Raw genomic sequence first — 25,647 nt, 5'->3', positions numbered from 1 at the left:
AGGTGTCCCCAGGTGAGAGCGGCTGCAGTGACCTGCCACACTCCGACTCTTCCGAAGACCTGAGTGGATTTTTCTCCCCGCTGGGTTCAGACCTCGCCGTTCGGGTGCGGGCCGTGCGGGTGTTCTCTCCCACCCACGCAGGGTGAGCAGAAGTTGCCTGCGGAGGAACGCCGCCAGGCTTTGCAGAAGAGATGGCTGGAGCGTCCTGCCGTGCTCAGAGTTTCGCCACGGCTCCGATTCCCCTCCCAAAGGGCTGTGGGATGGGCCGGGGGAGTCTGTTCAGTCTCAAGCGCACCAGAGACTGAGCTTCGTGACAATCTGCCTGGAGCTTCATTGTGCAAAGATTTACTGTTAACTCTGGGTGTTTCAGTGAGTTTCCGTGGAAACTCTTGGTTTATTTTTTGCTTCTGTGGAAGACAAAGAGCTCTGCTGAGGCATTCAGCGACGTTTCGGACGCTTAAGAAGGCTGCAGGTCTTACAGCAGAGGTTTTTGCTGCTCTATCAAGTGTGTGAGACTAGTTCACAGGAGGAGACGGGGAGAGTTTGGATTGCTTTAGAGAGGAGTGCCAAGTTAGCTGAAACGCGGTGAAAACAATTCTATCCTTTCAGCCCGAGGGGTTTAACCGGGAGCCCCTCCACCCCGGGTTTATGTAAAAGACAACGGCGTTCGTTAAGCGGTTGTTAAAATGAGCGAGGGCTCTTCGTCACCCTCCCCGTTGTGCAGCAACTGTGTCGAAGAAGAAGGTGAGCAGCGTGGCGTTTGCTGGCTCCTGGTTTTTCCAAACTGACTGGGAAACGCCCAGTGCTGCTGGACCGAACCTTTGCCAAGCGCGAGGTCCCGTGTTTCGGAGCAAGGCGCGCGCAGGGAAGGGGTCGGGGTGGGGACTGAAGCAGTGCTGCTGCGCCGGCAGGGAATACCAGGTCCAGTTTGAATTGGAAGTGTGAGGAATTTCTCTTGAAGGCAAGCTCTGGAGGTTGTTGTAAAGATACGGCTGATGGCGAACATCGTGTCTGCTAGGTGGGCTGGGATCAGGCCCGTTGAGAAGGATGGGAAGGAGATAACGGCGTGAAGGCCGTCCTGGGTAGGGGGGTCAGTAAATCGGCAAGAGCAGCAGCAGTACCGACTGCCGTTGGCCCGTGTGCGTCAAGGGGTTTGGCTGTTGTTCCTCCACGATACGGTGACGTCAGTCTGGGGCTGGCTGGAATGTTGCTGTTGTTTCTGCGGGTGCTGCTCTGAAAACCTGTCGGTTGGAGAGAGGTTTGCAGCCTGGCAGAACATGGCTGCGGAGCTACGGCTTGTCTCGAGAGAAGACAACCGTCTCTTGGTAGGCATCCCGCCAGAAGGCAGTCTGTGGGCGGTCGCCCATCCAGCGCAGCGGGGAGAGGTTGTACACCCAGAAGGAGACGTGTCCCGCCTGACGGGGGGTTTCTTCAGACGTATTTCTAGCTCGGTTCTCCTCGCTGGCCTGCCGCTGCACCCCTGTTTCTCTCGGAGTTTTGTGGTTGGGAATTTGCGGGGACCTAACCCAACTAAGCGGCAGGTCGTCAGAAGACCCTGGCTGACGCCTTCGCGTTGGTGTCTGCTAAGTGCCGGCTGGGGAGGTACCTAGGAGAAAGAGTTATAAGCTGAAGCAGCAGATTAGTGCGCCAGAACCTTTTTTTGGGTGGACATGGAGATGGGGGAAAGATGGACTTCAGTTATACACGTGGGCTGGAAGGCCACCACGGTACTGTGCGAGGGGCGGGGGTTGACAGTGGGAAAGAAGATGGGGTGAGCGTTACCTGCCCAAAACGCTGGATGATGCCTGGTCCAGGTGGAGCTGGGCGGGAGCTTTGGCTCTCCTGGTCAAGCACAAGGAAAGGGTCGAAGGCTTCAGGGTGATGTTAAGCAAGGGGAAACTTAGGACAGGTATCAAGAAAGCTCGTGGACTTGGAGAGTTTAAAGCCTGGCTGCGCCGCAGAGTGTGATCTGTGAGGTTTGTGTCCGAGCGTAGGGGTATCTCATCCTTCTCTGCTTTTAAACTCACCTTTGCAATGGTCAAAAAGGGTTAGTTAGTTAAAAATGGTTAAAAAGGACCCCTCCTTTCCAGGCTTTCCATTTCAATGGAGGAAAACCACCCGCCAGCACCTTCTCTTCATACTCCTCATGTTCCTCCTCACGTCGCCCACAAGGTCTTGTTGTTGCACAGCATAAACCCGGCTCGAAGGGGAGCTTTATTCTCACGTCTGGGCTTTTCGCTGTGCTATTCCTATCAAATAACCAGAATTGCCTGAGATTCAGGCGTAGCCACACCGCCAGGATGACCAGGCTGCAGGTTGTATGCGGAGAGCCCGTCTCAGCAGCCGTTATTTATCTGCCATCCCTTGGTGTTTCTCGCTTGGGGCTAAGCAGAGCGATGCTTTTTTTTTCTCCTCTTGGGTTTTGCAGCAACACTTTTGTCTTGGAGTACTGCGGAGAAGTGCTGGACCACAAAGAGTTCAAGGCTCGCGTGAAGGAATATGCCCGGAACAAGAACATTCACTATTACTTCATGGCCCTGAAGAATGACGAGGTGAGCGGTGGGGTGGCCGTGCTTGGCTTCGGGGGGGAGGCTGGCTGGGCTGAGCCCTGGTTCCGTGCAGCGCCGGCTCCCCGTGAACCCACTGAGCGACATCCCGAGTCTATTAGAAAGGTTTCCCTCAGGAAAGGAAACGTTGGCTGGCTTTGTCTTGTCGTACCTTACTTTTATTTTTTTTTTTAACCCATTGCTCAGTTTCAGCCTGGTTTAACAGGAGTCTGGGAGCTTGACTCTGTCCCAGTGCCCTTGGAGAGGAGAAATTGTCCTCCCAAGGGAAAGGATGGAGCGTGGCCCGTCCCTTCCACACGAGCAGACCTCTGTGGGAGAGAAACCGTGTCTGTGTCCCAGTCTGGGGAGGTGCTTCGAGCCAAACTCAGCCTTCTCGGAGGCCCAAGTGGACCAGCCTAGAAGATACACCAAGAAACCCCGTCCTTTTTCTTCCCTTGCTCACAGAGCTGCATGAAATCGGGACTTGTAGCTGGGAGGGTCCCGATGTGCAGGATTACTGTCATCGGAATATTTGTATACCAGAATTTCTTAATTATTTATCCTTACTTCTGCTCTGTGGGAGCGTGGAGCTGCGACGCAGCCTTGCTTTCCTTGGGCAGAGAGCGCAGCCTTGCTTTCCTTGGGCAAGGAGCCCTCCCTTGCCGAGAAGCAGGTGTATAAAGAGAAGTTGAATACCCTATTCTGCTCGTCTCTTCTGTCGAGGCTTTTTGGGTCTTTACAGTAAAGGAGCTAAAAATACCCAGAGTACTTTTTTCCTCTCTTTTTTTTTTTTTTTTTTTTTCCCCCCAAAGTAAGCAATTTTTGTAGCTGCCGTGGGCTTGTTAGGTGATCACCAGGGGGCACAGAGGAGTCTTTCGTTGTAAAAGGGAGGACACAGCGATCCAGGAGACGGCCTTGCTATTCGAGCACGATGCCTGTGGCAGAGACGTTCGGCCTCCCCGGCCCTCGCGGTCGTTGTGCCACGCAGCAGAGGGTCAGGAGCAGATGTTCAAACCCCGGGATCCCCACCCAGCTGGAGAACTCCGTGTGAAGCTGCAGTGAAAACTAAGAACCGTGTTGCTTAGCGCTCTTGTAGCATTAAAAAGCCCCTTCTCCGAAGCAAATCAAGTCGATAGCTGGAGCGGGAAGGGTGGTGACTTCTCCACGGGTTGTGCTCCGACACGGAGTGTCTGTAGCTTCCCATTTCTGCCTGGTGCAGAGAGAGGGAGGCCGTTTCACTGCGTTTGCTGTTTCTTTTCAGATAATCGACGCTACCCAGAAGGGAAACTGCTCGCGTTTTATGAACCACAGCTGTGAACCAAACTGCGAGACGCAAAAGGTAAAGCGCTGCATCAAAGCTGCTGCCTCCTCGCTCCCGCCGCCTCGCGACCTAGCAAGCCCGGAGCTCTCTGTTTTGGGGCTTTTTTGTGGTTGTTGTAACTCGGTGACATGGAAATGGATGTTTTTGAAGCGGGCGAGTACCGCTGGGACAGTTAACAAATTCTTACATGATCAGTGCTGCTGTTTGAGGGATTAGTCTCGTTCATTTAGAGCAGAACCAGAGTCAAGCCTGGCTTTTGTAATAACTGTCGTCACCTTGGTTTTTTTTTTCCTTGCTGTAGTGGACGGTGAACGGGCAGCTCAGAGTTGGATTTTTCACCACCAAACTAGTCCCGTCAGGCTCCGAGCTGACGTTTGATTACCAGTTCCAGAGATACGGGTACGTTTCGGCGCGCTCCGCTTGAGCTCCCGGCGGTGGGGTTTTGTGAGCGTTGGTGCCGTGAAAAAACTCCCGCTCCCAAACAAACCGCTGCGAAGCCTCGGCTGACGGAGCGGTTGGGAAGGAACTGGCACCCGGCTGCAGAAAAAGCTGCCTGGGTCAAGTTTCTTCCATTTCTAACACAAGAGGTTGGGAGAGGAATTTTGACGTAAATGTCTTTTCCAGTGTCGCTTTATTGCCTTTTTGTTCCACTTTGTACCAGCCCCCCCCCCTTCCCGCCCAGTGGAAGTTTCCCAGATAATTATCTTGGCTGTTTCTTTCCTCTGTCTAATTATTAATTACCCAAGCTCCAGACTTTGCAATACCCTGAAGTAACGCCTCTTCTTCCCCACCCACCCCTGTTTTACGACTTTGCACGTACTTGCAGAGCTGTAAAACCCCGACAGACAGCTCCTTCCCTCTTCCTGGCCGGCTCCAGAGGTGCAGGTGTGCGAGCTGCAGCGTGGGCTTTGGCTCCCTTCCCTAAACCCGAGCTTAATAGTCGTGTATTGCTGCTTGTCCAGGTGTACGGCAAAACATTTCGCTCTCTTTAACGTGATGAGCACAAACCAGCGCCTGGCAGGCTTGAAGCAGCGTGTCAGTGTGAGATTAATGGCAGATCCAGTTTATAATCCCTTTTTTTTAACTGAGTACGGTTGTTTAAGGAGCGCCTCTTCCTTCTCCTTCTGGTTCCAGCCTTACACAACACCGTGGCTCTTTCTGTTCTATGTAAAAGAATCAGAAATGGGTTTCTGGTTGCATTATAGAACTATTTGCGCTCAAGTGGCAGGTGCTCTCGTGTAGTTTGCCTGGTGCAAACCTGCAGGGAGGCAGGCGGGCTTAGCCCCAGCTCTTGCAGCCAGGCCCGTTTGATCTCGAGGAGCGTGGGGGTATCTCTAAAGCTGGGGAATGTCACATACCCGCGGTCTGTACACCTGTAATTTTATTTTTGTCTGTATATGGCTTAGTCAAAACGATCAGAGTTTCATACTATGGCCCTGTTAGGTCCTCTCTGATGAAGAATCGTTTTGCTGTATTGGTATCTCGCGTATTTGAGTGGAGTTTTCCAGCCCTGAGCTCTTGGGCATCCTTCCTGAGCTCAGGTCCAGCTTCGCAGAAGGTCCTGCAGTTGAGCTTCCCTGGTTATACCACGCAGAGCCACGGTCCTCCAGCAGATTACACACATTTAAAAAAACCCCCAAACCAACCATTCTCCCAAGCAATTGTGGCATATCGTTTAAAAATTATGGTATGTCAAGTAGAAAATATAGAGGCTTTATTGCCTGGAGAGAATGTAATTCAAATCTCTTCTGCTCTCCATGGCTGTATCTCCATGCAGAAAACCATCTTCCTCCTGAATCGTGCTGCTTCCACAAATCCTCAGCCCGTTCTTTATCCTGTTTCGAGCTGTAAAATGCAAGCTTTTTTCCTAATAGATACATCACGCTGATGGTATATCCATTGGGAAAATTAGTATATCGATTGCAACGTGTGGTAGGAAGTTAGCAGACCCAACAGCCCCACCTTGTCCTCTCTTGACCTACAAAGAGCCTGGAAGTGGCTTTGGTTTCCAGCTGGGGTGACGTGGGATCGTGGTAGCCATGTAAGAAATGAAGACTTGGTGTGAGTTTTCAGTGCCCAGAAGGGCTTGTCCGTGCAGAGGAGTTCCTCTCCCTTTCTTCTGCGGGTGCTCTTGAGGGGAAGGTGAAATAACTGGCTGTGGACGCAGCTGGTGTGGTGTTAAGCTGCCCTGTTGCTTCTGCCCACCAACAGCAAAGAGGCTCAGAAATGTTTCTGCGGCTCAGCCAACTGCCGGGGTTACCTGGGAGGCGAGAACAGGGTCAGCATCCGAGCCGCCGGCGGGAAGATGAAGAAGGAGCGCTCCCGTAAGAAGGACTCGGTGAGTCTGGCTCTCCCTCGTGCGAGCGCTTGGATCCGTTCCTAAGAGCAGCAGCAGCAGCCAAGGGCTGATCCTGGGCTTGATCCTCTCTGTGGGCTCCCCTCTGTAGTCGTCTTCTGCGATGGATGACTCGTGGTGACCTCGGGGTTCAGGCTTTTCCGTGGGTGTGTCGGTATAATTGTATTTCGCGGGGGCCCTCAATGCTGGCGTTTGCTTGGAGCTTTCGTTAAATCTGCGCTTCCTTTCTCTGGGTTATTTAGCACAAAGTCCCGCCGGAGGGGGACTTTCACAGGTACGATACCTGGGCGTCCATACCGCAGGCTGCTAAAACCCACACCAAATTCCAGGTGGCTTTAAAAATTCGGTTTGTATTGCACGAGCGGTAACCGTCGGTGAAGGACGTTGAAAATGGCTTCACCGTTTCGGGCGTTGCCTGCAGTTTGACGGCTGGACGGGCGCTGATGCTGGCCGTCTCCGCGCTGGGCTGTGAAATCTGAATTCCTTCATTGCTTTGGCCTGGAGGCAAGTCAGCTTCCGGGAGGAACTTGTGTGAACACGTGTCATATTGGCGCCGGCTTAGTGACAGTTGGGTTTGCCGATGGCCGCGAGTGAAACACGTAACTTCAGTCCGGACTTGGAGCCTTTTTATGGCTTTTCACGCGCGTGATCCTCCTCGATCGCCCATGTTGGATTGCAGGGATGGGTTCACGGGTGTAGGAAACCGGGCGGAGAAGCCTGAGCAGAGCGGGCGGAAGGAGTTTGGTGTGGGTGCAGGCTGCTGCAAGGAGCTGCCCGGGCGCTTTTTGCTTCCCGCAACGTGTAATTGTTCCGTCCTTCGAGACAGAAACCTCTGTTCCCGCAGATGAGACTCGTGACCTGCTCTTTCGGGAGAAGCTACCTTTAAAAACGCCAGCTTCGTTGTCCCCTCCTGTATTGGAGAGCCCGGTGTGCGTGTGCCAGCCGGGCTGCCCTCTGTCCCCAGTATAACCACAACTGGTGGGGTCAGTGCGCTCTCGTACGGGATTTGAGGTCTAAAAAAACCCCGCGCTAGGCCAGATGAAAGAAACCCAACCGCGTTGAGTCAAATAAAAGCCGGGCTTCTTCTCCGTGTGGGCGCGCGGCTCGGGAGAGGCTTCTCCTGCCTCTCCATGCCAAGGGAACGGACTCTCTCTGCCATCACGTCGGGTGGCGTGAGCACGACCTGAGGGTTGTTTTTCTTTGGCCCTGGTAGGTGGACGGGGAGCTGGAAGCGCTGCTGGAGAACGGAGAGGGTCTCTCCGATAAGAACCAAGTTCTCAGCTTATCCCGGCTGATGGTTCGGATCGAAACGCTGGAGCAGAAGCTCACCTGCCTCAAACTCATACAGGTGAGGAGGAGCCGGCTGAAGGGGAGGACGCCGTGTCCTGTTAGAGCAGCGCCCTCGGAGCTGCCGTTCAGAGGAGGAGCAGGGGGAAGGTGGGAGAAGGGTCTCAGCAGCCTCCCAAGGGCGAGCGGAGCGGTTCGGCTTCCCTTACGGCTCGTGTGCAGCCTCCCCCGGCTTTGCTCCCTTCCTGTTTGGTGGAACCTGGCCCGGGTGGCGCTGCAAAATGCCCGTTTCTAGAAGCGAACGAATTCCTTGCCTGTGAGGGTTTAGAGAGCAAGCGGGGAGTTTTGTCAGCTTAAAGTCGTAGCTGTCTTCTCTCCGGGACTGTCCTGCAGCCCTGCCTCCCACCGAGGGGCAGCCGGTTTTCCGCGCAGCCCGTTGTCGTTAAGTTTTGTTCCCCAGCGCGAGCTGCCCGCCGGGTAACGGCTCTGACAGCTCTCTGCACGCCTTACTGCTCCAAACCCGGCGGTTACGGCCACTTTAAAGTTCGTTAGATGTTGGCAGGTGCTGAGCTCTGGCTTCTGCAGCAGGTTCCTCAGGCAGCATGAGCCCAGCTGAGCCCTTAGCCACGTTAGCCTGTGGGAACCAAAGGGGGTGGGTTTTTTTTTGCCTATAAGTCTCTGACCCTTCCCACCGACTCTCTAACCTCGGCCCATCCAGAACACGCACTCGCAGTCCTGCCTGAAGTCCTTCCTGGAGTGTCACGGCTTGTCCCTCCTCTGGATTTGGATGACGGAGCTGGGCGATGGCAGAGGGAGCACCGCGAACAACCTGAAGTTGCAGCTGGAGGTCAGTAGTGCCCTCGGGTTTGGAGCTCTCCTAGCAGCGCTGCTAACTGCTCACAAGCAGGATGGGTTTCCTTTTTTTGTGTGTGTGTTACCGTACGTGAAATATGCCAAGTGTTCATGAAAGCCAACTGCAGGGATCCTTGCGACTGCAGTGTGAAGCTTCTGCTTTAAGGGAGATCCTTAGTATATGGCAAGGATTTGCTCGTGTGGTTTTTCTTTGATTTCTGGGTTAGTGACATGAGCCAGCCTTAAACACAGGTCCTGTTTATTCCGTTGCCGTTTATTCCGTACCAAACCGCAGAGGGAACTGGAGGTAGTGACAGTCTGAAGTGGACTTTGAATATTTCTGTTTTCTGCGTGCGCTTCGGCAGCACGTGCCAAAAGATACCTGGAAGTTCCTTTATTAAAGGCGCTTCTCCGAGAAGGTCGCTGTGCCGTGGAGAGGCCCACGTGGTCCTGTGTCCCGAGGAATAAAGCAGGAGCCACGTGAGCTCTAGAGCCCAGGGCGTCTCTTCTCCTCTTGACTTCTCCTTTGTTTTTCAGACAAAACTGCTTCAGGATTCCTTAGTTCAGCCTGTTTTTTTCCCCAAGCTGATACCTTCAGGATTCCTTAGCTCACCTGTTTTTTTCCCCAAGCTGGTGCTTTCCATTTCTGAAGGAGTCGTCTCCTACTTGTGCCTTTCTCCTCTTTGACACCCTGGGTTCAGGTGGCCCCTCTGAGAAACGGGCTCTGTTGGTATCCAGAGAGGAAGAGCTGCCTGCGTGGGCTTTTGTGAGCCTTCAGCTCCTGCAGTGGGATGAGGATAGTGAAGGCTTTGGGAGCCCAGCTCGGTAGGAGGCCTAATGAGATGGCTTCAGTGCCGCTGGTGGCGAGAGGGGCAGCAGATCTGTCCGCTCCGCAGCGTCACCTGTGGGAAGGCCACCACTTCCACCGCCTGGTCCTCATCTGTCCTTCCTTAGGCAAAGTTTGGGCTGTAGATACCTGGAAAACGTCAGCGCTGGTGGGTTGGGAGGCTCTGCTGTTGCGTTAGAGCTTGCTGTCTCGTCGGCTTTGGGGAGACCTGCCCGTACTTCGCCTGCCTTGCGCCGTGCCGAGCGTTTTGTTGCTGACGGGCACCAGGCAGGGATCCAGCGGGTGCCTCCGGTTTCCTCTCCCGCTGGTGGGATGTGGCTTTTCCGGACTTCGAGCCAAAGCAGGAGTGCTTGATGGCCGCCGAGTCAACGTTCCTCTCGCCTCGGTGCGTCCCCCGCCGCTGTGGCTGTACGGGGAGGCACTCCTCACGAGGCTACGGGGGGATCTAGGGAGACCAAATCTGCGGGGACTGAGTCAATGTGTGGCAGTAACTGCTCTTGGGGAGGGAGCTGAGCTGTTCCCCGTTGGGACTGCAGTATTGTCGTCCTTGGGGTAGGTAGGATCCATCCCACTGGACGCGTGTTGGAAACCGGTGCCCCGAGGGAGTCTCAGGTGTGGATTTTTGCACACGTGGTGCCCGTCCTCCTCGCTGCCGATGCCATGGCGGTGCAAAGCTGCTGGGGAGCTTGCTGCCGACTCCTCTCTGACCTCTGGCTTTGGAGGAATCAATGGTCGGGTTAAGGTTAGACTCAGTTTTTCCGCTGGAATGGATTCAGACACTCAGTCGCGTTGATCTCAAACCCAGAGCTGCTCCCCCCAGGCCTTGAGAGGGAAACTGATGCTTCTTTCTCTGCCCGTGACGCCTGTTCCTACCGATGGGTTTTGTAAAAGGATTTTGAAGAGCTTTTCAGGCTTCAGGCACAACCCAGCTGAGGCCAAGCTTTTTTGGCCGGTCTCCAGGGGAAAACACCATAGCCTGAGCTGTGCTGTGGTTTCTGCCGCTGCGCTGGCTTCGTCATCAGGTACCTTTGGGGGCTTCCCGGTGTCTAAAGGAGGATTCCTGTTCCTGGGAGTGCCTTGTTGGGCGCTGGAAGTGCGTGGTGGCGCTGGGAGTGCAGGTGCGAGCGCAGCCACGTTTTCTGGCGGGATTAAATCCACTGGAAGTGCCGTCAGTGTCAGAGATGCTCGCCCTGGCTCGTGGTTTGGAGGCCTGAAGGACGCTCCCCAGTCGCACGTACCTCTTGGTGCTTAAGGTTTAGGCCCACCAGCAGCAGGCTGCCTCCCTCCCACTGACACTGGTGATGCTCCAGCTTCTGCCGCAGCGCAGGGCGCCTCCGTCAGGTGAGGGGAAAGCTTTTTTTGTCTCGGTTTGCAGCTTTTTTGGGTTGGTCTCTTCTGTTTTGCCTGCTGGTACACCTTGACGTTTCTGATCAGGTTTTCTTTCCTGTAGCCCGTCTAGCTGCTGTATCGTCGCACTGGTTGCCCTAGGAGTGGGTATGGCCACTGTTAACGCGTCCAGGCTCTTTGAAATCGGTTTAATTGCAACTCATTACTGAATTTGTTTAATTGCTGAATACTTGTGCTCACTGTTTTCCACCCGCTCGCGGCTGATTTGCTCTCAGCAGAAGTTGAGACGGGAGGCCGCTGTCCCTGACCCGTGACCTGTCCCCCTCATGCTGATGTTTCGCAAGTTGCCTCTCGTTGGGAAAGGGAAATTGCTCCAGGTTGGAGACGGCTTGAAATCCCAGTGGCTCTAACAATGTGGTTTTTGTCTTGGCAATTAGATAATGAAGACGCTAGAGCTCCTGCCTATACCCACCAAGAACATGCTGGAGGAGAGCAAAGTGCTTCCCATTATTCAGCGCTGGGCTCAGACCAAGACCGCTGTCCCGCAGCTCAGCGAAGGCGATGGCTACTCGAGCGAGAACACCTCGCGGGCTCACACGCCGCTCAACACCCCGGATCTTTCCGCCAAGCAGAGCGCGGAAGGTGACACGGACACCCCCAAGAAGCTGGTCTTCCGAAGGCTGAAGATTATCAGTGAGAACAGCATGGACAGTGCCATCTCGGATACAACCAGCGAGCTGGAAGGGAAGGAGGGCAAAGAGGACCTGGACCAGCTGGAAGGTGCCCCGATGGAGGGGTCAGAGGAGCAGCAGCCGCAGCAGCAGGAGATCAAAGCTGCCGTCGACGCGCCGGTGGAGAGCAGCAAACCCCAAGCTGCAGAGCTGGAGGCTGAGCCTGAAGCAGAGGTGAAAGAGAGCAACGGCGCGAAGCTGGAAGAGCCCATTACGATGGAGACGCCCTCTCAGGACGAAGAGGAAGGCGTATCCGATGTTGAGAGCGAAAGAAGCCAAGAACAAACGGACAAAATTGTGGACGTGAGCGATTTGGCTACGAGGCTGCTCGACAGCTGGAAGGAGCTCAAGGTAAGAGGCACCCACCTGCCGCGACGCCGCCTCTAAGGAAAAGGCGGAGTTGTTGGCGGTTCCGTGCAAACGGGGCCACCTTCTTGTCCTGTTGGGAAGTGGTTGACAACGAGATGGCCTGGTCTAGGCAAAAGGGCTTCTCCAGGTGCTTTCTCCGTACGGCCTTTCGTTGCAAACTGCCCCGTTCCGTGCCTCGCAGTAGGTTTCCGGGTGTCGCTGCGTTGCCCGCTGAAAACAGCGGGTGGTTCAGGTTGGGCGCCGCAAAGACACCTCAGTCATCCAGTTGTTTAGGCTGTTCAGGGGGAGGGCAGCCCTAAGGGATTGAGATTCCCTTCTCAGCTGATGAGGCAGCGCCACCAGCGTATTTGGTTGAACTGGCCCAGTACCTGTCAGTGTTGGAACGAAATGACTGACTGTCTGCTTCTAAATTCAATGATCACGACATGGTCAGCGTTTCCTCTCCTGTTAACATCTGCTTTTCACCTGCAACGTGTAGAGCCTCCAGAACCTGGTCTGTTGGCCCCGCTGCGTTCTCTCAGTCATGGCAGTGCTGGGTTCATCTCTGGGTGTTTGCAGCTGGTGTTTAGATCGGGTAAATAATTTGTGGGTGTTATTTGAGCCGTTAAAGACCGCTAGAGCATGCAGCTGCTCATGGTTTCACTCCCATTGAGGGCTTCCTCGAGCAGATAACCTCTTTAAGAGAAGGGTGGGGTGGCTGCAGGCTGCCTGCTCTCCTCTCGAATCCCCGCGCAGCGCAGGTGGCGATTTGGCCACTCGGTCTTCGGCCGACGGCTTTTTTTTTGGTGGGACGTAGAATGATGTTTCAGTAACTCGCCACTCAACGCTCCAGGCGTTTCCTGGGGTTTCTTGAGGCGTTTGGAAACTCCTCGCCCATCTGCTGCTGCTGTAGGATTCTATTCCTTCTGTTGTATCCGAGAGCGAGAGGGGTGGGAGCCTTGAAGTTGCTTTTACACTCTAGTAAGTGTAAAAGCAGCATTTGCTGAGCATCCAGCAAAGGAGTCGAAGGTGCTGCCGTGCTTCTGGCGTGGTGTGGGCTTGGTGGAGAAGGTCGTGGAGGGTCTCCTGCCCTTCTCTTGATCAAGCATCCACCCGCTTTTAATTCCTGGAAGTAGTCCTTAAGCAACTCCGTGTTTTGCGATGCATCGTATAGCTGAAAGAGTTTATCTGCCCGTTGAATTTGGTGATGAGTAACGGCTTAGAAGAGGCCAAGGAAAGTAACGGGTGTTGGGCGCTCTGCGGCGCCCCGTGCAGGTGGAGGGGACCAGAGCCAGCTCGGAGTCCGTGAACCTTTGCTCGTTCCGTTCAGCGACCGTAGCTCCCGACATCAGCATTTATAGAGCGTACCTAGAGATTTATACAGAAAACTTAAGGGAAACCTTACCTTAATCCCTGAATTTTTCAGAAGAATCAGATACTCTTGAACATTTGCAGACTTTGAGCATAATCGTTTGTGCCCTAAGTCTTAGTGGGAGAAGGGGTGAGGCTTTCCTGTACCAACAACTCAAATACGTTTCTATAGAGAAGTTAGGGCGCGTTTCTTTCCCCCCCCTCCCCTCTTTACCGAGCGGGTCTGAGCGTTTCCTAGATTTTCTTAAAATTTGTGTGGGCCTCACGATTTTCTTCAGTGAAGCGACACTGTCAGGTTGGATTTCTGGTTGGATTGAAACAAAAGTCCTTTCCCAGCCGTTGCTGATACCTGGGGTCGTTTAAACTGAAAGCAGAGTCAGGTCTTAGTCCCGCACAGCTTTGGAGGGGACTTGCTTTGGGCTGCCCTGGCTCAGTTTTCTGTTAGTGCCCAGACGTGTTCGCTTCCAGGGTCACGTGCTGCGGTGTTTAAAGTTGAAACGACCCAGAAAAAGACCTCGAAAACCGCTAATGAAAAGCGTGAAGTTTCGCAAACCGAGTGACTCCTCCGAAACGTGGGTGTGAGACCAAATTTGATCTGACAGTGTCATCGCCACGGCTTGTGCTTCCCTTTGAGCTTGGAGGAGCTCAGCCGTGGGGATCTAGAGACCTTCGCTGAAGCCCGTGGGCAGGCTGTGGGGTCAGGAGTTGCTGTTTAGGACGTGGATTCACGTCCTCTCTGGGTACTTAATTAACCTCAGGTCGTTGCCAGGGTGCTGATAGCCTGATGCAGCACGTGTGTCTGCTCGTAGCGGTGGGGTTGTACCTCACAAGTCTAGTCGTGTAGTAATCCCAGCAAATACCGACCCAAAAAAAAAGCAGACTCATGCCATGTGTCGGTGAAAACTCCCTTCTGTCCTGTAAAGCATTTGTGGGGAGGCTGTGACCCGGGGATTCGTTCTGTCCTGGACTTGGTCATGGCACTAAGAGTTAACTGCTTCTGTCCGACTCTCACCTGCTAAGATGCCGGGTGCCACCATAGCCCAGCCCGGAGGTGGCCGATGTCTAAAAGACAAGACTAAGCTTGGCAAGGCAACGCTTTGGATGGAAGGGGGCTGGATAGTCACCTCGGAAAACCCGGTCACCCCGGTGGCCAGAGGGCCAGGTGCCTCTTCCGGCACGTCCCAGCTTTTTAAAAGCTGGATTTGTTTGGAGTGGTGGAACATCTGCGCTGACTGGCATTGGATGGGGGGGGGGGGGCGGGAGGGTCTGAAACCTCGTAACTTAAGCTATGTCCTCTCCAGCCTTGCTGATGACCCCCTTGTAATTTCAACCATTTCCATCTAGCTTCTCAGGGCAGCAAGGAGCTGACCATGGGTCTCCTTTTCTCAACTCCATTTTCAACTCCGTGCTGAAGAAGGGAGAGGACATAGCGTGCATACGGTGAAGAACCGGGAAGATGGTTGGGAAGCTGGATGATGCATGAGCAATATAATAGGTGAAAAGAGGACAGAGGTGGTTAACTCATTGATGCCGACGTTATTTTGGTGCGTCCATTGCCGGCAATGGACGTCGCTCCGGGAAAATCCCAGCTCCTGGCATGAAAGGATTAAGTGAGCTACCTTTTTCTATACCTCTATACACAGGCCTTGTAAGTCCTCGCCTTACAGGGCTCGTACACTCCGACTCCTTAACCCACAAGGAGTGTTGGCCGCTGCTCCACACCCGCCACAACACACGCTCACTCACACTCTCCGGCGGGGTAAGTTTTCAGCCTGGGCTTGTGCACGCCCTTCCCGCTCTCCGAGGAAGCGGTGCATATCTTCTCCCACGCTGAAAACTCACTCTGAGTAGCCAAGACTGGTTGGTGGGACACCCAGCAGGGTGCAGGTGGTGGTTCAATGTGGTTCTTCCCAGGCGTCTTAGCCCGCTCCAGCCGGAAGATTGCGCTCAGGTAAGGCTCCGTGGACTGATCCGTGCAGCCAGCCCCGTGATGGAGGTGACGCGTGGCGTGGTGGCCGACAGACCTGGTGCTCTACCCTCTGGGCAGCACCGGAACGAGCGGTAGGGTCAGCGCTGTCAAGCATGGCAAGCTCTTCTCAACCTCCTTTTGGTGGCTTGTGTGTCAGTAGCTAAGGCTGAGGGACAGGAGAGCACGTTGGGCTTCAAGCATAGCGTGTCCTTCAGCAGCTCTGGTGTTTCAGCGTGGCTGGGCCCTTGGGGTTTCCTTGCTGTTCATGCCAAAGCGGGGCCTGGAGGTCCTCCAGCTCCCCTCCCCAAGCCGTAAGCTTCTCGTGAGGAGCCCTTCCATGTCTCAAATCTGTCCCGTGGCCAACCCGCGGGCTCTGCCAGCTGACCGATGCCGCGGGAGCACGACCGGCGTGGCGGCGCCGGCCGCCGCAGAACGTCCCACCATGCTAGCGTGGTTTGGGCGCCGCGGGGTGGGACTGAGCTTTCGGCATCTTCCTCCGCCCCTGGGTGGGCAGAGGATGCCCTCGCCGCCTGGGGAGGGGGCAGGTAGGAGCTGTAGCTGTGAAGATCCCCAGACCTTGCCCTTGGGAGTCGGGGAAGATCTTTTTTTTGAGAAAAACCTCTTGAAGGAGCCAAGTGTCTTGGGTTTAAAAGGTTTTAGTCGGACACTTCCAACCTCACAAGTATTTAGCAGTGACTTGGAGTTCAAGGGTGAGGTGTTACCCCAGCTTTGGCCAAGGTGGACTTTCTCTTTTGCAATGAGAACACCCGTTCTCTGCGCTTGGTGCTCAGCCTGAGTAGGGATGGCAGAGCTTGAGTGACCCAGGCAAACCGAGCTGTCGCCCTCCCGTGAGATGGTCTTTCCAAACCACGTCTGATACGTCTTGATAAGGCAGCCCTGTGAAGCTGCGTTTGCCCGTCCTCCTCCCAGACGAGCCGCTCTGGAGCGACTGGCTCTCGCTCCGGCACGCACGTCGCTTTGATTAGGAGGCTTCTAATTTGTTAGAACTTGGAGCAAAAAATAGTTTGTGAAAACAATAGGCGTTGGTGAGCGGCCAGGCCGTTGCTTGTGGTGGGCTTTTTGTCCTTCGAGCAGGGACGTCGTGACTTTTAGTCCTTTCTCTTGCTCTCCTCCATCCCTTGGCATCGTGCTGGAGCTTCGTGCTCGTGCGGAGGGGATGGGGAGCTGCAGAGGAGAGGAGCGTCGCAGGAGGGAGGAGAGCAAGGACGAGGAGATCCAGCCCTGGCTGGTGGAGCTTTGGGTTATCTGGCCTGGTAGGGGATGGGTTCACTTGCGTGGTGTTTCTTCAGCAAATCGACAACGTAAGAGCACTCCAGAGCAGCTAGGTGAGACCCCGCGGTCCGCAGGCCGTCTTGCCTTGGAGCACGTAAGCCCTGGCAAACGTGGCGAGCTCCGGCGGGCCGCAGGTGCCTTTCCAGCCCCACATCCAGGCGTGGGATTCAGCCCCTCAGCCCCAGGAGAAATGTGCCTCCTGGTCGCCGGTTGGGTGGCCGAGGTGTTGAAGCTCGGACGCGCGGCTGGGTTGGCGTGGGTCGGCGTAGAAGAGCGGTCACCCCTTTGCCAGCTGTGCTTGCGTTGGCCCGAGCACAAGATGAGCCTCTACCTGCTTGTGCTGCTGTTTCCTGACACCAGTGTCCGTTGGTCTTCTCCGGTTTAGTCCCATTAAATCCGAAATAATTGGCGGTTAAGGGACGGATCTCCGGAGAGCTTTCGCTAGGCACGGTCTCCCTTTCGTGCCGCTGCATCCTTTGAGCGTTGAGACCGTCCTGCAGCTCTCGCGCCTCTCCCAAGGCGAGGATGGTTTTGTGTCCGCAGCTGGACAGCCTCAATCCTGTTATTTCTTCCCTTTTGCTTGCAGCAGCCGTGTATCCCTTTTCTTTCTGCATTCAATTTTCTGTGCAGTTCGTTAGGAGTGGCCCTGGAAGGTAGGGAGCCATTTGGACTCGCTTAGTGGCGGTCGCGTTGATGGAGCAGTTATGCCCGCTCAAAGCCAGCAGCTTCCGTTTCCGAAAAGAAACCAGGCTTTTCTCCGGAGTTCCCCCTGGCTCGCGTCGGGTTTGGCCACCATCTGGTTTTCATGGAGCAATTCTGACAGAGTCCTCCGTTTCTTGCCGGTTCAAAGACTCTGGTGCCTCCGTCTTTGCCAGACCGGTGCTGGAGGCTCTGCAGCCCGTGGCGTAGGTCCGTAGCGGCTCTCCAGCAGGGTGGAGCTCGCTCCCCGCTTCCTCGTGAGCTTTTTGAGCTGCTTGTGCCTTTGTCAGGGCGATCCAGCTCGATGGGGTGGATCCTGCCATGGGTTCTCCCGTTTTTCCCCCTCCAGTGCCTCCTGTCAGGGTGGTCACAGCCGTGTCTTGCAGACGCTTTCTCCTGCCGAGGGAGGGCAGATGCTTTCTTGCCCCTTGCGCGTTCAGCCATCTCTGACCTCGAAGCTTGGGCTCCGTTGTCTCCGCTGAGCCGGAGTCGCCGTATTTCTCAGCTCCCGCAGCTGCGCTTTCGGCGTCGCGGGGAACCCAAAGCCACGCGCGGCAGGAGCGGGCGGCGCCGTGTTTGCCAAGTCCGCTTACTCAAGGTGGCCCCTACGTTTCTTCCACGCAGGTCAGCTAGGGTTCCAGAATGTGATTTTTGTACAGGTTTTTTTATGAGTGCGGTTCTTGAGGAGTTGTATAGGAGTCCTGAGATGAGGCAAGAACAGAAAAAAATATATATTTTGCAGGGAAGAACTTGGGATTTTTATTTCTCCAGATCAGAACAGCGCCTTCAAAATTTTTACTCGAGTCCTTTACAAATTCTGTTTGGATTATTTGAACTGTTTTCTCTCCTGGAACAGTTTTTTTTTCAGCCTTGGTCAAGCTTGCCCTGAGCCAGGTTGGTTTCAAATTATAGCGTTGTACTAAGAACGTTTCACCCCAAACGGTCACCACTGTTCTGTTGAGAAGATGCTGGTCCTTGCATTGCAAACCACGTTATCACCAGTTTGACCATTATCACCCTATTCCCTTTTTCCCAGTAGTTTCCCATTGCCCATCCTGCTGTTTGATGGGACAGATCTTTTTAGGAGCTGGGGAGGCTGGTCTGGCTTAGCTCTTCCCCCCGCTTGCCTGCTGCGTTGTCCTTGAGCTGTCCTGGCTGGGTCATCCATCATCATCTCGTGGCTTGGTGGCTCCTCCTCACACCTTCTCCCCTGCTGATGGGAACGCCGCTCGGGCCAGGTGTGGGGTGACTTTTTGGACGTGCCGCTCTGCGGGGTGCCGGAGGATGAACGGTTTGGGGGAGGTGATGCGGGAGAGAGGAAAAGAAGGAAGAGAAACCCTGTTGCTGGTGGGTGCTTTTGGGTCTGCGGAAGCTGCCCTCGTGGTCTGCTCCTTCCTGCACGAGGGAAAATCATCCCTGCGGCGGGACGGCGAGTAAACAGCGTTGTAAAGACTTTAGTGTCCCAGCTGGCTCCTCCTGCAGCCCTCCCTGCCCCCAGCAGTGAGCCGCTGCCTCGTTTCTTTGCGTTTCCTTAAAAACACGCTAGCTTTGGGGTCTTTCGATCCATAGCAAAATGTGTAAATAGATAAGAACGATTGAAAAAGGGCACTTTTGCAGGCTCTTGGTGCCTCTCCTCATGGCATGGGTATTTGCAGACGCCTCAGACCGCGCGTGGTTGCTGCCTTGTGGTCGGGCTCCACGGAAAAGCAAAATAGGTATTTAAAGAAACAAAAGTCTTGGCCAAAATCGCTTCTTTTTTAACCTCCAGCAGCACTTTTGAAGTGCTTTTGTCTTGTGAGCAGGCCACAGCGGGGTCTCTTTATACTTTCATTTATTTCACGGAAGGAAATGGGGCACGTGGGATTTTTTTTTCCCTCGCCCAGTAAAAGTGGGATTCTCAAACCTGGGCGCTCTGGTTAAATCCGGCGCTGGAGGCGGGCGCGTGGCTAAGGAGCGATGCGGTGTGGGGCGGGCGGGCAGCCCAGCAGAGGTGGCAGTCACTTCCTTTCCAGCCAGCTTTAAAAAATCGATTTTATTTAGAAAACGAACACTTTCTAAGTCTGAAAGTCGAGTTGAGGTAAAGCTTCCTATTTCTGAGCTTAGAGAAGCACTAAATACCCGACTGGAAGCAGCCGTCACTCCCCAGTAACAGTTTAATTCATCTTTTTCTCCTCTCTGCCTCATCCATGCCCCGAATTAAAGGATATTTTAGTGCTCTAGAGAAGATCCCCGGTGTTTTCCCCACAAGGCATCAAGGTGCGATCAGTGCCCGTGGCGTCGCATCGGCCATGAAGAGTTAAGGCTGTTCGGAGGCTCGGGTGGTCACAGGTCACAGGTTTGGGGAGGTGGCTTTGCTCCACCTCCAGTCCTAGGAAAACACAAGCGCTGCCCCGGGAGAGCTGGGATCTCAGCGCGCCGCACCAGAACAGCTGCTTTGTGTAGCGCTGGGTGTCTCTCTTTTTTTTTTTTATGGATTAATTGTCTTTTTTGGGGGGGATGCAGCTGCAGCCTCCGTCAGGGATGCCCCGGATTTTCTCTCTTTGAGTTTTCATAGTTGGTTTCTTTGATCTTATTTCCTTTTGCCTGCCCATACCGGTCGTATTCCGCCAGAAAACAGCTAGTTCATCACCTTCTGCTTCAAATAACTGGGTGTTCTGGTGGACTGCTGTGTTACTTCAGGAAGGGAACAGCTCAAGAGCTTGGTACAGACTGGAATTAAAGGACACCGAGCTCTTTCTTCCGAACTACCAGCGCCTGGACAGTCAGTAGTGCTGTAAAACCTCCCTGTACCTTCTACACGCTGTAGGCTCGTTGGCATCACTGATACGACAAAATGTCATTGACGCCGTGAGTGTCAGAATATTGGAATGAAAAATACGGTGGAGAACGCGGTGGCGCCAATAGGACTTGTTTGGTGGTCTGTAGTGACGCGCGTTTGTGTGACGTGACATCAAAGTGGCTGCGTGATCCAGTGGCCTTTAACCAGGACACTGCACTGAGCTGTGGCAGCCCCAGTCCCAGCACTGGCAAGACCAGGACCCAGAGGAGCTCGAATCCTCATTCCCAGCTCCTGTCCTGCTTCCTTAAGTTAATAGGACGGTGGTGGGTGGGCAGAGGGTGCCCTAAAGCCCCTCGCAAGGCGCACAAAACCTAGTTAAAAAAGCAGCTCGCACCGTAAACCCCACAGGTCAGCAGGCTTGGAGCTAAGCTGGGTCCCGCTCAGGCTTCTGAACCACCACCTGCCTTGAAATACTCATGGAAAAAAAACCCGGGTTTGTTGGAAATGCGTGGCGTCGTGGCAGGAATCGTGGCAGCGGTCGGATATGAGAAGGTCAAAAATGCTACGAGCAAGGAGGGGCGGCCTGAGAGCGTTGAACGGGGAATTCCCTCGGTGCTGCGGGTGGGATGGGGGAAGCACAGGGGACCAGGCTGGAGCTCGGTGGCACCACGAGGGCTGAGCTTGGGGGTCTCGGGGGCGCAGAAGCGCGTTGGGTGTGCGGCGTGACCTGCTTTGCCTCGAGCCCTGGGTGCCCTCCGGCATCGAGAGCACGCAGGCGGCGGCTGTGGTCGCAACAGGTCCCGGTCCCCGTCGTGATCCCCGTGGATCCGCTGCCCCGTGCTCGGGGCGGGGGGGTTCCCCAGGTTTGGCCGGGCTTGGGGTGGGCCGGACGGGCAGCGGGCAGCGCGCCCGGGCTGCGGCAGGAGGGGAAAGGGGAGCACTAGCGGTGCTGCTGCGTCCTGCGCCTCTGCCCTGGGCTCTCCTGGTCTGGTTTTCCCGTTCCTGCCTCTCTGGAGTTCTAGCAAATGTTTAAATAAATGAAAACAGTTGGAAAAGGGGAGTGTTGGGAGACTCCTCGCACCTCTGGGCGCTGGAAGAGGTCCCAGCACACACGACAGCGTAGTTGCAGGTGCTCCGAACGGCGCCTTTGCCGTGTTGTGTTCAGGCTCTGTGGAAAAGAAAGAATGTTTGGGGTTTTTTATTTAAAAAAAAAAAAAAAAAAAAAAAATCTTGGCCAAAATAACTTTTTCGGAACCTTCAGCAGCAGTTTTGAAGTGGTTGCGTCTTGTGAGCAGAAAACAACAGGGTCACTTCTGCTTTCATTTATTTCAGCAAGGGAAAAGATGTTTCCTTAGGCCAAAATGTAGGCCTCGGAATGTGTTTTTCTGAAGTAAATATATTTAAAATAATATGTAAATATCTTTTTCTCAGCTGAAACATGACTGTAAGAAGCCGCTGGGCGCAGGGGTCTGCTTGACGCGTGGGAAAAATGAGTTTCTGTCGTAGTTGCGGGTGTCTGGGACATGGCGCTTCTTCCAGGGTCTGTCCCTGTGCCTGGTGCTCAGCTGGGTGATGGGGCTGGATGTAAGAGGGAATCATGGAGTCGTGGCGTGGTTTGGGTGGGAAGGGACCTCTCAAGGCCGTCCAGTCCAGCCCCTGCAGGGAACAGGGACATCTTCAGCTGGATCAGGGTGCTCAGAGCTCCATCCAGCCTGACCTGGAGTGTTTCCAGGGATGGGGCATCCAGCACCTCTCTGGGCAGCCTGGGCCAGTGTCTCACCACCCTCACCTAAAGAATTTCTTCCTTATATCTGGTGTAAATCTCCCCTCTTTTGGGTTAAAGCCATTCCTCCTTGTCCTGTCACTGCACCCCCTGACCAAGAGTCCCTCCCCACCTCTCCTGCAGCCCCCTTTCAGCACTGAAAGGCCACTCTAAGGTCTCCCCGGGGCCTTCTCCAGGCCGAACAACCCCAATTCTCTCAGCCTGTCCTCAGAGGAGAGGTGCTCCTCTGGACGCGCTCCAGCAGGTCCGTGTCAGTCTTGTGGTGAGGACCCCAGAGCGGGATGAGCAGCAGGGCGTGGAGCTGGCTGCCGTTAGGAGAAGGGGGGGGGGTGGCGGTTGGTAGCCGATGTCAGGAGCCTTCAGCAGCTGCTTGGTCGAAGGGGTTTGCTCAGACCTGGCCTCCTGCTCATTTCCCTTGGGGAGCTCCACCGTCAGGTGTCAGATCTGGGGAGCGTCGTAGGAAACGCGGTGGACGCCGCCTCTTTATTCCTCCAACGCGGCGAAACTGCAGCTCTCCTAGAATCAGGGAATCGTAGAACATCTCAGGACCTAGAAGGATGATCCAGTCCTGCTCCCTGTTCCTCACAGGGCTGCCTAAAACTGCCTTGAAGACCAGGAGAGGTGCGATGAGAGGCCTTCGGGCGCTGGTGGTAGACAGGCACGTCACCGCGGTGTCGTTAGAGGACGGGTGGGATGCCCGTGTTGAGCTCTGTGTGCCAGGGCAGGGGTCGGTGGCCTTTGCCACCCTGACAAACCGAGGCTCAGCTGGGATCCGTGCTGGCTGCCGGCGCTGGGGGAACACCAGGGCCGACAGAACAAAAGGTAGAAAAGCCCCTGGAGGGCAACTTGTTTAATTGCAAAAAAAATGGTTTGTTCGCTCTTCTGGCAGAGCGAAGTTCAGGCGCTCGTAGCAGGCGGGTGGGGTGGCCGGGTCCTGCGGCGCTGCCTGTAGCTCTTGGCCCAAAAAAACCTCCCTGAACTCATCAAACCTGAAACGCTGATCAGAGCCACAGTATAGAAAGCGCCACAATAACGTGCCTAAACCCAGAGCTTTGCTTCGAGAGGCACGTTTGGGTTTTGTGCGTTTTAAAATTACGGTTGAATTGTTAAATTATTAGGGCTGTATTATGGTATCTTGCAAATATTGGGGTTCTTCTTGTGAGCAGCTGAAACTCTGACCCTGCTTGTGCCTTGCTTTGCAGGAGGTGTACCGGATCCCGAAGAAGAGTCAAGCAGAAAAGGAGAACAGTGGTAGGTACTCAGGTTTTCCCACCTGTCGGTATGCTCCTGCGAAACCACTTAATTTGCTCCGTCTGCGCCGTCAGGAGACGTTCTGCCTTCATAGCTCGGTGCTCCTGGTGGTGGAAATCGCTCCTGTGAACGGGGAAGGTATCGAGGCGGTGGGTGAAGGGAAATGTTCTGTCGCGCCTCCGGGGGGAGCGTGGGATGGGGGGGTTACCTGCTGGGCCCAGCTGTGTCTGCGAGGGGTCTGGGACAGCTCTGCGGGGGGACAGCTCTGCGGGGGGACAACTCTACATGGGGACAGCTCTCTGGGGGGACAACTCTCCGGGGGGACAACTCTCCGGGGGGACAACTCTGCGGGGGGACAGCTCTGCGGGGGGACAGCTCTGCGGGGGGACAACTCTCCGGGGGGACAACTCTCCGGGGGGACAACTCTACATGGGGACAGCTCTCTGGGGTGGACAGCTCTCCGGGGGGACAGCTCTGCGGGGGGACAGCTCTCCATGGGGACAGCTCTCCATGGGGACAGCTCTCTGGGGTGGACAGCTCTCTGGGGTGGACAGCTCTCCGGGGGGACAGCTCTGCGGGGGGACAGCTCTCCACTGGACAACTCTACATGGGGACAGCTCTCCGGGGGGACAGCTCTACATGGGGACAGCTCTCTGGGGTGGACAGCTCTCCGGGGGGACAGCTCTGTGGGGGGACAACTCTCCACTGGACAACTCTACATGGGGACAGCTCTCCGGGGGGACAGCTCTCCAGGGGGACAGCTCTGCGGGGGGACAACTCTCCACTGGACAACTCTACATGGGGACAGCTCTCCAGGAGGACAGCTCTCCAGGAGGACAACTCTACGTGGGTCTCTCATGGGAGGCAGAGGGGGCACCTGCCTGCAGTATGGGTTACTTTAGGGGGAGGAGGAGGAGGAGGAGGAGGCAGCGCACAGGCAGCAGGGTGGGTGGTGGGGGAGCAGCTCCGGGCGCAGCTCCGGGTGCAGGGGGGATGCCGGCCACCCGAGCGCTGCCTGGTGGGGAGCCTGCTGTTTTGTCAGCCTCAGCCTGCTGGGGTTTTTTGCTCTTTTTTTTTTTTTTTTGTGGGGGGTGTTGTTGGGTTTTAAACTGGGAGATTTGACAGGCACAGCGTCCCACCCCCCCTGCATCCTCCTCGGCCCTGGGCAGGCGGGCAGCCGGCCGTGCCCGCTGCTGTTGTGCTGCTTCCCCGTCTGCCCAGCGCACGGCACCACCAGCGGGGGCTCGGTGGGAGGCAGCGGGGCAGCCGCCCCCTCCCCGGCTTCCCCAGCGAACCCTCCTGGGGGTCTCGCCGCCGCCCGCATCCCGCCGGCGCCTTCGCTGGCTGCGCTTCTGCCGGCCAGAGCTCGAAGTTCTGCGTCTCACGTGTCGTTGAGTTGCCTTGGCCTCATCGTTGCCTTTATCCCAGCATTAATTTAAATATTACGTTATTAATGAGTCGCCAAAACCCGTCGCAGAGCGAGCTGGACCCCTCTGACGGCCGAGCACGAGGAGGGCGTGTGATCGATCGGCCGGCACGTGTTGCCAGTTGTGCGACTCGTTGTTTCTCACACTTCAACCCCCTTAAACATTCCCAGTTCCCTTGCCGAAGCCACCCTGCTTGGCTGCTGCTCGCGAGATGGCTGGGACAGTGCGAAGCCGGAGAGGAAGGGAAACGTTCGCTTGTGAGGGACACCTTTATATATTCGAAAGGATCATCACCAAATCTGTTAAGTTTTGGCGTTGTGACCAGTTTAGGCCAGAGTTCCCGCCAGGAACGAGGAGGGCATCGAGGCCAACGGGCATTCCCACATCCCTTCGGCAGCCAGGGCTGAGGTGGCAGGTTTGTGACGGGGCTGAGGGGACGGCGGAGGGCGCAGCCGCCGTCGTTCACTCCGGCGTGCCCACCCTGAGCCCCGCGGTGCCGAGACCAGGAGCTTTACGGAAAACCATCCCGCGAAGGCGGGATCGCTGGAAAACGGCACCTCCGGCCCCGGGGAGCCCGGATGAGCTCGCGGTGCCCGAGGAACACAAGCCCTGTTCGCCAGCGCCCAGCGTGCGCGAGTCCTTCTGGCTTGGAGACCTCGGGGCGGGATCCAGGAGGACCCTCGTGTTCAGCAGAACCCGTTGGCTGCGGGTCCTGCGGCCGCCCGACGTTCTGGTCCGGGGGCGGCCCGTTGGCCGCAGCCCCCGGGCTCTTTGCCCCAGGCCTGCAGGATCCTGGCCCGGCAGAACGTGATTTTCAACGTTTCCGAGTTTCACCGCGTAGAAACGAGCAGAAATGGGTCTGGGGCAGCTCAGCTTGGCAGTGCTCAGGCAGCCGCCTTCCCCTCTGAGCCTGGAGCTGCTTCCCCCTTGCCTGTGTGCCGCCTCCTCCTCCTCCTCCTCCTCCTCCTCCTCATGTAATGCACACTGCAGGCACGGCAGAAACGGGGAGGACCAGCGGAATCCATTGACCTGCGTAGAGTTGTCCCCCCTGTAGAGTTGTCCCCCCTGTAGAGTTGTCCCCCCTGTAGAGTTGTCCCCCCTGTAAAGTTGTCCAGTGGACAGTTGTCCACATAGAGTTGTCCCCCCTGTAGAGTTGTCCATGTAGAGTTGTCCCCGCTGTAGAGTTGTCCAGTGGACAGTTGTCCACGTAGAGTTGTCCCCCCATGTAAAGTTGTCCAGTGGAGAGTTGGCCACGCAGAGTTATCCCATTCCATCTGCAGGAGCTTCAACCGAGCTGCTGGGTCTGGTATCCCCGTCGTGAATCCAGTGTATGACAACATAGCTGATGGACAAGCAGCTCCCAGTAAGGGAGATGGGTTTTACTGGTAGGGAGAGAAGAGCTGGCTTTAAATGGGTGCTCTGGGTGCGATGCGTAGTACG

General features: G+C 55.6%; 1 protein-coding gene across 1 annotated transcript in view; it reads left to right on the top strand.

The window, feature by feature from the left end:
• Nucleotides 1-25,647, top strand: part of SETD2 (SET domain containing 2, histone lysine methyltransferase) — a 56,100-nt gene that overhangs the window by 12,114 nt on the left and 18,339 nt on the right. Inside the window, exons 5-12 of the mRNA XM_086466631.1 lie at nt 2,429-2,552; nt 3,808-3,885; nt 4,169-4,266; nt 6,079-6,205; nt 7,437-7,571; nt 8,229-8,357; nt 10,994-11,638; nt 22,732-22,780. Of these exons, the coding sequence (XP_086322757.1) occupies nt 2,429-2,552; nt 3,808-3,885; nt 4,169-4,266; nt 6,079-6,205; nt 7,437-7,571; nt 8,229-8,357; nt 10,994-11,638; nt 22,732-22,780 (1,385 nt within the window). The remainder of the gene's footprint in view (nt 1-2,428; nt 2,553-3,807; nt 3,886-4,168; nt 4,267-6,078; nt 6,206-7,436; nt 7,572-8,228; nt 8,358-10,993; nt 11,639-22,731; nt 22,781-25,647) is intronic.

This window comes from Leptosomus discolor, chromosome 6 (assembly GCF_034619465.1).
Source record: "Leptosomus discolor isolate bLepDis1 chromosome 6, bLepDis1.hap2, whole genome shotgun sequence".
Classification (NCBI taxonomy): Eukaryota; Metazoa; Chordata; class Aves; order Leptosomiformes; family Leptosomidae; genus Leptosomus; species Leptosomus discolor.
This window is presented reverse-complemented; position numbering and strand designations above follow the sequence as displayed.